This window comes from Panthera uncia, chromosome B4, assembly GCF_023721935.1.
Source record: "Panthera uncia isolate 11264 chromosome B4, Puncia_PCG_1.0, whole genome shotgun sequence".
Lineage (NCBI taxonomy): Eukaryota > Metazoa > Chordata > Mammalia > Carnivora > Felidae > Panthera > Panthera uncia.
In genome coordinates, this window is record NC_064809.1 from 18,002,992 (window position 1) to 18,016,363 (window position 13,372).

The following is a 13,372-nucleotide window of genomic DNA, read 5'->3' on the forward strand; positions in this document are numbered from 1 at the left end:
ACAAGATGACTGCAAAGGTCTTGCTAGCTCTTAAAATTAGTAAATTGATATATTTTTTAAAAAGTATTACACTGATTATTACTAATTTGATACTTCCTTATTATTTTTATTTATCCCACGCCCCTTCATTGAAATCAGGCTTTGAGGTCAGGAGAAAGAAGCAGGAAACTTAAAAGAAAGATACAGATACAAAAGGAGGGAAGAGTAAGAAAAAAAGGTAAAGAGAATAGCACTCAACTATTACTAGGCACCTTCTTGTGGTAGGCACTGTGCAGACATGTAATTTCATCTGAGAGACAGAAGTCTAGTAGCTGCCACACTCCAAAAAAAGTTCTAGAGGCAGGAACCATATACTGAACAACTCTGTAAGTCCAGGAACTAACACAATATTTTAGTACATAGTATGTGTCCTAGAATTATTGGACACGTTTAAATAAATATAAAATATAAACAACATCATCAACATTCTATCATTTGAACATCTTTAGAAATGAGTCATCACTTTGTAGAGCACAATTTTCCTTCAGGCACTTAACTCAGAATGATCATTTCTTGTATTTTAGAATATTCTTCAACATTTTGAAACAATATATACGAATAATTTCATTAGTGGAAGAATGAGAACAGAACACACACACACACAAAGAGCAATATATTTGGTAAATAAATTATGTTTATTCCTTCAAATCACCTTGATAGCTGCATTACCTCAATTTGAGATCATAGTTCTCCGTACTTTTTAGCATAGAGGTTTGTACAACAGAGTTTTATGATACTGTCCACATATATGTAACAGGAATCATCATGCATTGCCATCTCAAATGATATTTCCTTTTACTTTTGTAATTTGTACTAAAGTTTTGAGCTCATTTTCCTCTATGCATTTTCTAAGCCTTTTTTTTTTAATATGAGAAAAAAACTGTGACAGCTTGTTCCCATGAGATAGTAGTGGGGACTAAGGTGTTTGATTGATTAGACTAAGAAGGCTGACTAGTTTGTCAGACACACAAATGACATACTAGTAGCTTAGAGAAAAACATGTCTGTTGTTAATAAAAAGAAATTAACCCACTGATAGCCAAAAATAGCAATTAATTTAGTAAGTAATATAAGACACTCCCAATAAAACTAATTATAAAAGTGGATTACAATTACTAATTAATAAACTTCTGATGTGTGTAAACAGATGTTCATTTTGAAACATATACTTTTCAGCAGAACACCTTGGGCACTGTCTTTCCTATCATTTTCCTGACAACCATTCTTCAACATTCAGAGTGATACTTGAACTCACTGTCACCTTTACTTTCAACCTACATAAAGGTTACTACTCACTTATCGAGTCTAAAGATGGTCACATTAAGTGACAGTCAGACTCTACCATAACACTACGCAATACTCCCATAATAATCTTTCTACTACAGTATCATTACAATTTAGTTTTATATTATTAAAGGTTTTATAGCCCCAAGAAGCTAGAGATAAATGTATCTATCAGTAAGAAACTTAAACAGAGAAATTAGACAAAATAATTGGAAAGGAAAATATTTACCTATCTCTATTTACAAATGACATGATCATAGAGAATCCTAAAGAATCCAAAAAAAAAAGCACCTAAAGCAAATAAATGAATTCAGCAATGTTGCAAGATACAAATTCAAAACACAGAATCAGCTGTGCTCCTAAACCAGCAACGAAAAAGCAGAAAAAGAAATTAAGAAAGCAATCCCATTGACAATGACATATAAAAGAATAAAATACCTGGGAATAAATCTAACCAGGGAAGTGAAAAATTTCTACACTTAAAATTACAAAGCATTACCAAAAGAAATTAAAGAAAACTTAAATAAATTGAAAGACATCTCCAATTCACAGAAAGACTTAATATTGTCAAGATGTCAATGCTACCCAAAGTGATCTAGATTGAACATAATCTCCAACAACCTTTCTTTGCAGAAATGGAAAACTGATCCTCAAATTTATCTAGAATTGTAAGGGCACCAAAGAATCATAACAGTCTTGATATAGGACAAAGTTGGAGAACTCATACTTTCTGATTTCAAACTTACCACAAAGCAAGCAAGCAAGCAAGCAAGCAAACAAACAAACCTTACCACACAGCTACAGCAAACAAAATACTTGGTATTGGCAAGTGAATATACATGTAGATCAATGGACTAAAAATGAGAAGACAAATGTAAACCAAACCCATTCGACGGGGAAAGAACAGTCTCTTCAACAAATGGTTCTGGGACAGCTGGATGGCTACATGCAAAAGAATGGAGTTAAACCCCTACCTCACATCACACAAAAAAGTAACACAAAATGGATGTAAGACCTAAATATAAGAGTTAAAACCATAAAATATTTAGAAGAATATGTAAGAGTGAATCTTCAAGACCTGGTATTTAGCAGTGCTATTTATTTAGATATTTATTAATTCATTCATTCAAACATAATTATACAGTGCTATATTAATTTCAGGTGTACAACATAATGATTCAGCAATTCTATGCATTTCTCAGTGTTCGCCAAGATAAGCATACTCTTATTCCCCTTTTATCTATCTATCCTCTCACTCACCACCCCTCTAGTAACTACCAGTTTTTTCTCTGTATTTAAGAGTCTGGGTTTTTTGTCTTTTTTTTTTTTTTTTCCATTTTGTTTCTTAAATTCCACATATGAGTAAAATGATATGGTATTTCTCCTTGTCTAACTTATTTCACTTAGCCTTATACTTTTTAGGTCCCACATGGTTGCAAATAGCAAGATTTCATCCCCCCTTTTTAAAATATTTCATTCTTTTCTTTTATGGCTGTGTTACTCCAATATATGTGTAACACACACACATTACTTCTTTATCTATGTATGGACACTTGTGTAGCTTCCATATCTTGGTTATTAGAAATTATGCTGAAATAAACATAGGGTGCATGTATCTTTCTGAATTAGTGTTTCTGTTTTCTTTGGGTAAATACCCAGTAGTGGAATTACTGGATCATATAGTAATTCCATTTTTGTTTTAAGTGTTTTCAGGAACATCCATACTGTTTTCCCACAGTGGCTATCCCAATCTTCATTTCCATCAAGAGTGCACAAAGTTTCCTTTTTCTCCACATCCTTTCCAACAATTGCTATTTCTTTTCATTTTAGCCATCCTGACAAGTTTGAGGTATTATCTCATTGTGGTTTTAATTTGCATCTCCCTGGTTATGTGATAGAGACCTGACACCATAAAAGTCCCAGAAGAAAACATAGGCAGTAATTTCTTTGACATTAGCCACAGAAACATTTTTCTAGATGTGTCTCCTCCAGCAAGGGAAACAAAAACAAAATTAAGCTGTTGAGGCTATGGCAAAATAAAAAGCTTTTTGCATAGCGAAGGAAACCATCAACAAAACAAAAAAACAACCTACTGATTGGGAAGATATTTGCAAATGATATAATCTGACAAGGGGTTAATATCCAAAATATATAAAGAACTTCTACAACTCAACATCCAAAAATCAACCCAATTAAAAAATGGTTAGAGGACATGAATAAACATTTTTTTCAAAGAAGACATACAGATGATCAACAGACACATGAAAAGATAGCAACGTATTCTTAGGTATGACACCAAAAGCCCAAGAAACAAACAAAGATAAACTGGACTTCATCATAAGCTTTCATATATCAAAGGACATTATCCAAAAAGTCAAAGAACAACCTACAGAAGAAAATATTTGAAATCATACATCTGATAATAGTTTAATATCCAGAATATATATCAACTCCTACAACTCAACAGAGAAAAACAACGTGATTAAAAGAAGCAGACTTTTATAGACATTTCTTCAGTAAAGATATACAAATGCAAACACACACATGAAAAGATATATAACTTAAATGGGGACTCAAACATTTTTTTGCCAACATTTGTAACATTATTCACGATAACCAAAAGGTGAAAACAACTCAAGTGTCTATCATCTGATGAATGAGTAAACAAAGTACAACATATGCACACAATGGAATATTATTCAGCCATAAAAATCACTGAAGTTTATATACATGCTACAATATGGGTGGATCATGAAAACATTATACCAAGTGAAATAAGCAGACACAAAAAGATAACTATTATAATGATTCTATCTATGCAAAGTACCTAGAATAGGCAAATTCATAGAGACAGAAAGTAAAGCAGGGGTAAAGAAGGAAAAGGGGCTGGAAGAAAAGGAGAATGGGAAGAAATGGGAAATCATGGTTTAATGGTTACAAAATTTCTATTTCTGGTGATGAAAACATTTTGTGAGTAGAAGTGATGGTTGCATAACACTATGAATATAATGAATGCCACTGAATTATACACTGAAAAATGGTTGAAATGTCAAGTTTTATGTTATATATATATATATGTGTATATATATACATATACATATATGTACATATATACACACACCACAGTATTTAAAATTAATAATAAAATTTTAAGAAACATTTAATTACATGTTTATATGTGTAAATTTTTATGGTGTATGAATTATAATTTAATAAAGCTGTTAATAAATACATATAATAAACATTTACCTCAAAGTCATGTTTAACTATGTTACATCCAGTAACATAGATGAGTTTTTTAGTTTTTCTTCATTGACCATTTACAATAATTTCAGATACCTAAGATAAACACTTCCGTGGTTTTTTTTAAATTTTTTAACATTTATTTTTATTTTTGAGAGAGACAGAGCATGAGCAGGGGCAGGGCAGTGAGAGAGAGACACACACAGAATCTGAAGCAGGGTCCAGGCTCTGAGCTGTGAGCACAGAGCACAATGTGGGGTTTGAACCCACGAACCACCAGATCATGACCTGAGCAGAAATCAGATGTTTAACCAACTGAGCCACCCAGGTGCCCCAATACTTCCATGTTTTTAATCAACACTAAAACAATTTTGTTAGTTAATAAGCCATGAAGTGAATTCCTTTAGAGTTATACATATGCTCACTAAATTTAAAGTCGAAATTTCCATCAGAATTATCCTAGTTCTACACTGACATCTCTCTTTAGCCCACTCAAAATGCCACTGTATACAGTGTCTGTACATATTGGATACAGAAGCTTAATAATAATTTAAGGGAATGAAAGATTAAGTTATAGATGGAAAACTCATGTGATCCATGCTACCTTTTCTCTCTACCCTGAAATTCTAAGCCAATTCCTTGCTGATTCCTGAAGGTGGTGAGATTCTTTGAAACCTCAACTTTATTAGAGCCATCTGCCTATTAACAAATACAGTAAGTTAAACATAGCATATTTTAGCCTAATACAGGTTTATCACTGTACCATACAATGTTAGAAATGGCAGAAAACTTGATAATCAAACATTTTGTTTTCCTCATTTTAATTTCTATCATTTCTATCATTTTTTTTCAATATATGAAGTTTATTGTCAAATTGGTTTCCATACAACACCCATGCTCATCCCAAAAGGTGCCCTCTTCAATACCCATCACCCACCCTCCCCTCCGTCCCACCCCCCATCAACCCTCAGTTTGTTCTCAGTTTTTAAGAGTCTCTTATGCTTTGGCTCTCTTCCACTCTAACCTCTTTTTTTTTTTCTTCCCCTCCCCCATGGGTTTCTATTAAGTCTCTCAGGATCCACATAAGAGTGAAACCATATGGTATCTGTCTTTCTCTGTATGGCTTATTTCACTTAGCGTAACACTCTCCAGTTCCATCCACGTTGCTACAAAGGACCATATTTCATTCTTTCTCATTGCCACATAGTACTCCATTGTGTATATAAACCACAATAAACTCAAAATGGATAAAGGACCTGAATGTGAGACAGGAAACCATCAAAACCCTAGAGGAGAAAGCAGGAAAAGACCTCTCTGACCTCAGCCGTAGCAATTTCTTACTTGACACATCCCCAAAGGCAAGGGAATCATTTCTATCAATTAAGATTTCCTCATTTCTATTATTTTAAGTAAAATTATGTTTGAATATCAAACATAGATAACTGATACAGATGGAAAATTATAGTACTTAAAATAGTAAACGTATGGAGTTGACACTAGCTAGAAATTTACTTAATGGAACTCTCTATGGATGATGGGTAATATTTTACCCTATAAACAGGAAAGCTATTAAGAATTAAGCCTAACAATTCAGAAGTTTCTAATGTTGGGAGACATAGCTTTGATGTGGGAAAAATAGTCGTCTGTGATTGCTAATAAACATAATTTAAAGTAGGAAGAATTTACCATTGCTCACATACTACTCATACTGTGACCTTTCCTCTTTTACTACAACTTCACATCCTTAAGTATCACCTTTTTTTCTTTGTGGTCACCCAATCCCCAAAGGCTAGGCACCTATAGTTTTTTGTTTTTGTTTTTGTTTTTTATTTTTTTTTTTTGCTTTTGTCATTTTAAGAGAACATTAGTTAAGACCTAAAATTCTCTCAGAAGTAGCTCCCATAGCTGAATTTAATCAGTTTACCTTCCTTCTGCCTGCCAATCTTGGTCTAGGTCACCTGGGGTCCCAGCAAAGCCAAAACTAATTCTCTCACATCAAGATCTTTTGTGTTGCCTGTACCTCACTTCTATCCAATTGACTTCCAAGCCTATTCCTTCAGTTCCTGGTTGTCTGCCTGGCTTTTGGATCATCTGTCCTGTCTGACCCTATGGTTTAGATTTCCTCTTGCTTCCTGATTCCATGCCTGATTTCAGCTGAGATTAATTTTTCTGAGCTGTGCTGAGCTGTGTCTGCAGTTGTCTGATCTTTATCTAGTTCCTAATTTCCATTTTGTTTTGTTACTCCCTACCCCCATGTTCTCTCTCTCCAGCCTTTGTTTTGGCATCTTGAAACTTCTATTCAACTCCCTACCCAGTCTCAACTCTAAAAGCAACCCTGCCGAGGCCTGTGCCTAACTACATCACTTACTGAGCTTACTACTCTGAGAACTTGGATTTACTAGTCTTGGAGGAGGGAAAGGCAAAGACTCAAATACCATTTATTCAACCTAACTATAGCAACTCATAAGTATTCACTTGATACAGTTAAGGAATTAACAGATACTTGTTGACTCACTAATAGTGTCTCTATGATTTCTTTCAAATAATAATCCACAAATATAGATGGTATATATGTCCCTATGCATTGATAGCCACAGACACAATTTAAGTGTGAACTGGTTAAGCTACTGAATATTTAAGCCAATTGTATAGAAATAGTGGAAATTAGGAAGCTTTGAAGACTGAATCCACAGGAGAAACGTATTGCCAGTCAAACACTATTACCCAGATTAGGCTGCTGGACTCACTAATACTGTTATTTCTTAGAAGAGGATTATGTGGTTTGGTGAATGACAATAAGAGGTTATAACTCTGACAATTTCTTTTGAAAAAACAAATAAGTAAGAGTTTCGTCTTCATAACCTTTTCCCTTAGGATTTACAGGTATATTATTGACAGACTTATTACCATTATACCCTGACTAGGCAAAAATATTCTCTCTCTCTCTCTCTCTCTCTCACACACACACACACACACACACACACACAAACACACAGACACACACACGTTTATATATGTTTGTTTTTTCCCTCCTGGCTGCCTTCAAGACACTGGCAAGTATCCTACAATTGGTCTTCCATTCTCCATTATGTGTGTGTGTGTGTGTGTGTGTGTGTGTGTGTACATGTATGGGATCTTTCCAGGAATCTTTAATGAAGTATCTTTAGTTATCTGGTTATATTTTTTTGTTCCTGTCATGAATACATTTTTTATTCCAGTTGTGGCCAACTATTCCAGGGCTTGTTGTCTTCTAATAAGTCTATTGACCCTTAAGTAATTAAGAATAAAAAGAAAGTGATCATTAGGAGTGCAGTTAATCAGAGTAAATTAAGCAGACCTAGACCACTATGTGAGATTATCAAGGACATTATCAAACACATATTTCTTATGATTCATTAAAGAAAAAACACTAACATTAAGAACTCTTCAAAACACTCATATTTCCATTTGCTATTTAAAATGTTAAACACTGATTCATTGCTATAGATCTTTGTAACAGACACTGTCATGAAAAATAGTCCTCAGGATTTGGTGGTTTGGTACTTTTGAAATCTAAGGTGGCCTTTCCGTATAGGCAGCACTTTTTAATGTTGTATCCTTTGTATTACTTGAGTAACATTTTAAGAAATCAACTTTAATACTGATTTATGCCACTTTTTATTTGCCTGTGTTTATTTGGATCTAAATATCCAGAGTTCAAATTACATTTGCTTTCAAGAATGTGGTTGCCTTGGTGTCCTTAAAAAAAAAAAGAAAAGAAAAAAAAGAAGTTTACTTATGATAATACATTCATAAAAATAAGTATGCTGTTTAGACAATGTGTCTCTCAAATATGTCTATCAGATAATAACCTGAAAAAGGACGGTGCTACATTTAATACTTCTTCTTCTTTTTTTCTTTTAATGGCCCTGTGTGCTTTAAGGAAAACTAAAGCAAGTGTTAACCAAGCATTTGTTAATCCAGTTTATGGGAACTGGAGGGACCCAGAGAAAACGGAGGTAAGTGCTAATGGTGAACTGTATTGTTTCAGAAGCAGAAACACACACACACAGGGTCATCTGGACATGTTTCCACATCATGGCTAAGAGGAATGTTTTAGCAGAGTCAGTTCATTGGAAATGGGAAGGAATTTCAGTTGCTCTAAATGTGCAGTGAGAATTTTCCATTCCAGGACAGATTCAATCTGCTTGTAAAGTCAGTTCACTGTTAAGTGGCTTTGTGGTCACTATTCATACTCAACGAGAGCTGACAAATCTGGAAAATATCAGTTTAATCCAGAGTATTAGTCAGCTACCCGTAGTAACTCTTTATTGACTGTTCTTTGTATTCTATTCCCAAAGACAAAAGGGAGGATAGCATTCTGTGCTCCCTTTAAATTTAGGTGTGAGCAGTAAAAGGCTATTACCTGATAACTCAGAAGACTAAAGGAAAAATTAAAGTGTATTACATCTTTCTTGGGCCTTTTTAGGGTAATTCCTTATTTAGTGCAATAAGTAGTCTAGAGAGAAAATGGGCAATAAAATCTTTTTCATCTCTTTAAGTAGATAATATGAGCATTCATTTGGGTATAAAATAGGATTAGCCTGACATGTCATTTCTTATCTATGAAAACCTCCTTACATCCGATTTTAGAAATATATCTGATTCATTCTCTTGTCAAAGTGAGCATATAGAAAACAAAAGTGTTGATACCCCCTATTTTTTTAAATGAAAATAGGCCATGAACAGTTGTTACCATTACTGAAATGAGTAACAAGGTGCCAGATCAGACAGTTTCTAGTAGTTCTGGAGAGTTGGTTGATATGGCTGAAGGTTAACACAACACTTGACTTTTTTGTGTGTTTTATTTACTAATGATGTCATACATACTTTTAGTATTGTTTTGGTAGGAATGAAAACAAGAAGATATTTCACAGAGCACAGAGAGAATTAATTTGGATGATACATCAAGTTAATCAAGACACAGCAAAAATTAAAATGTAGCCCCTCCAATGAATAAATAAATGGATATTTAAGAAGCCTAATGTAATTTATCTTCTTGGCAAAGTAGATAGGCATAACACAAAGCTACTTCATTTTTAGTAAAGGAAGGAAAATTTACTTTTTTTAAATCTTTAACATTTAGTATCTGAAAGATATAAATGATATAAAATGTAGTCTTTTAAATTTAGCATTTTTATATTAATATCTTATAAACTTGTAGTAATTAAAAAGCTGCTAGGAAGCTGTTGTACGTCTTTTTCTTTCTATTGAGAAATGGCTTCTCTGGCACACAGGTGGGGGTTCATATCAAGACCCACCCTTCAAGGTGCTTTCAAGACTCTACTATGTATGCATATGAGTGCAGTCAGTGACTCTAGAGAACCTTGGAAACAATTTCCTTTTCTCTATCCTAATTAAAAACAATTCCTCTTTCACATTTTTTTTTCCTTTCCATTAAGAAAGGCTAGAGAAGAAATCTGTCACAGTTCTTGAACTTTGTTGCTGCTTTGATTTCTGTTGTTTCAGAAACAATAACTTTATTTTAAACCAAATGTACCTTTCCTGCCTGACTTTGTAATAGTGAAATTGACCTCTCCAAAAAATACTCCTCTAAAAACTCAGAGAACATTCTCATATCCTGATATAGAGAGAATAGTATAATGAACTGCTGTATATCCATCACCCGACTTCAGTAATTGCCAACCCATGGTCATTCTTGTTTCACCTCTACTGCTACCCATTCCCACTACACATCAGAGCGGTGATGGTGGTTTGCTTTTTTTTTTTTTTTTTCTTAAGACTTTGTTTTGTTTAGAGCTGTTTTAGGTTCATAGCAAAATTGAGCAGAGGGCACACAGAGCTCTCCTATATCCCCTCCCCCGCCTCACACACACACATGGCCTACCCCATTATCAACATCCTGCACCAGAGGTGGTACATTTGTTACACAGACAAATCTGTATCTCCATATCATCCAGAGTCCATAATTTACATTAGGGCTCACTTGGTGTCAACCAGAGTATTTTTAAGCAAATCCCAGATATCATTTCATTTCACATGTAAAGACTTCAGTTGTACCATTAAGGAATAAAGACTTTTAAAAAATATGACCATAATATCACAGGTAAACATTTAATAATAATTCCTTGATATCATCAAATATTCAATGTTCAACTGCTGTTGTTGCTGTATTTTTAAAATCAGGATAGATATATGGTATATACATCCAAATTGACAGGTATATTTCCTAAGACTCTTAATCTCTAGGTTCCATTTTCTTTCTCTCTCATGTTTTCTTTGTGATTTGTTGAAGAAATCAAGGTGTCTGTCCTAAAAAAAACTCCACATTTTAGGTTTCCTAATATATTCTGTAAACTGTAAGTCTCTGAACTAAAAGCTGGGGTTTTTTGTTGTTGGCGGTGGTAGTGGTTTTGTATTTTTTGTTTGTTTGTTTGTTTGTTTTGTTTAACTCAACTGTGATCAATACAGCAGACTTAGAGAAACCAGCACCCTAGAAAGAGTCAAGATTCTGGCCACTGCACTCCCCTGTCTCACCAGAGGTGAGGATAAGGCAATCCTATGCCCCAATGGCCTTGGATACACACACCAACATTAGGCCTGTCAACAGTAAGTGTGGACTAAAGGTACTAGGGAGAGAGTCAGGAATGCTCACTTCATTCTGCATGATCTAGAAAGAGGTCTGTTATTTTAATGCCTAAAATCCTAACCTTTTCAATGTGTTTTTCTTTAGAGTTCTGTATACTCCTTCTCAAACCCATTATATGGCACAACATCAGGATGCCTGGAGACCATATCTAATCATCTGAAATAGTACCATCAAGATCAAGTATGATCTAGGGTATGTAGTTTATAGAAAATTCTAGTCTGTGAAATCTGATGGAAACTCATCTTATGCAATAGTAGAAATAGAAGGGATTCAGAATACTAATTATTACATTTACAAATAAATTTTCTTACTGAACATATTAAATGTTTTCATGGCATCTGAATCAGAACCTTAAGTTCATTATACATCTGAATATTTTAATAAAATGTTCTAATTGATGTTGTTTTCCTTTGATTTTATCATGGTCATTTAAAAAAACACAAATCAAACTGCTTTATATCCTGAATATTAAATAAGTTTTAAAATTCTTATTTATATGAGATAGAACTTAGAAACAAAAAGGTGAACTAATTCAGCATACAAGCTAGCAGGCATGGACAAATCATAGTAATCCTAATCCAGATAACCATGAGTAAAAGGTATTTCTGTATCTGGAAAAAAATGTGAAATTATCATCCTAAACTTGCCTTTATTCATATAATTATTTAACACCTATCTTCATTTACACATAAAAATAATACTGAAATATATGAGTTATGAAACTTTGGACCACAAGAAACTGAAAATCCCTACTCCTATGGTTTAAATAATGTGGCAATTATTATACACAAAACCGGGAAATTGGGAGAACACTTCTTTTGATTGGTTATTGCAAAAGCTCCGTGCCTTTAGCAAGGACTCTGGTTATTTACAAGTTTCAGTTCATAGGCTATGTTCTCAAATTAGCTCCCTGACAGGTTAGATGGTAGCTACACAAGCTGCATCACTGTTGTGTTCCCAGTGAAGTTCAGAGGCAGAACAGGGCCCATTTTTTTCTTGTATCTTTTCACCAACAAAAAAACCCTTCTCAGGATGCACTCCCAGCAACAGCACTCTTATTGGCCAGGAGAGACATGGAGCCCATGCCAAGTCAACCTCTTCAAAGGTGATGAGGACAACATGGCTGGCTGACACCCTTCACCTCTAGGCTGAGAATAGACCTATGAAGCTCACTGACAAGTATATGAAGGTAGATCCTTGAACAAAATCAGAGGACAGTTAGGATAAAGGGGACACAGCCAGGAAGTAAGCAACCATCAGTATCTGTTCTAAATAAGGTCAGCTGTATTCAGTGTAAGTTGTACTACCAACATTAGTGCCTTTTGTGAGAATACAGACTGGAAAAAATACATATTATTGTTGATCAGCCTTGCAATAGATTAATTTCAAATTTTATCCCAGTTAATTTTTTGAAGCCCATTAACTATATTCTAGTTGTGCTCTCTATGAATATCTTTTCCTAACTGCTGCTTTCCTACTGACATCACAATTTCTGGTCCTAGAAAACTTCACACAAAAGAGGATCAGTTATTCTTGTTGTTGAAGTCTGGCCTCTGGCATTGTGGGACATAAGCATTTTGGGAAGCTGCATTTATTGTAGCTTAAAACTATCAGCCAGTTACATTCAGGATCTTTGCCTAAGCTTATAGAACAGCAGAAGGTTAAAATCTAAATATGGTTTTGTAAAGGACCTCAAGGCGACTACATGAAAAATGTAGTAAAAGTGCAATTAAAAAAAAAAGATAATAGCAATGATTATCCAAATTAAATTGGCTTGTTTCACAGGAATATTGAGGGAATTCATGACCTCATATTGAGGTAGCTCCAAACTGAGGATAACAACAGAAAATCAACAGACTAGAAACGAAGGTATTCTTAGTTAAAATTATCTTCAGGTGCTAGTTATGTGCCCCTTAAAATGTTTAAATCAAACATTTTGTGAGGTCTTATAAATACATATGGCAGGGGCACCTGAGTGGCTCAGTCGGTTCAGTGTCTAATTCCTCAGCTCAGGTCACCACCTCTGGTTGGTGAGTTCAAGCCCTGCATGGGGCCTGTGCTAACAACGTGGACCTGCTTGGGATTCTCTCTCTCCCCCTCTCTGCCCCTCCCCCTGCTAGCTCACACACACTCTCTCAAAGTAAATAAACATTAATAA

The 13,372-nt window shown here is 34.4% G+C and overlaps 1 protein-coding gene across 1 annotated transcript in view; it reads left to right on the top strand.

The window, feature by feature from the left end:
- The window catches only part of MALRD1 (MAM and LDL receptor class A domain containing 1), a 788,164-nt gene extending 776,558 nt beyond the window's left edge, over window positions 1–11,606 (top strand). Inside the window, exons 40-41 of the mRNA XM_049626634.1 lie at window positions 8,488–8,563; window positions 11,299–11,606. Of these exons, the coding sequence (XP_049482591.1) occupies window positions 8,488–8,563; window positions 11,299–11,379 (157 nt within the window). The 3' untranslated portion in view covers window positions 11,380–11,606. The remainder of the gene's footprint in view (window positions 1–8,487; window positions 8,564–11,298) is intronic.
- The last annotated feature ends 1,766 nt before the right edge of the window (window positions 11,607–13,372 follow it).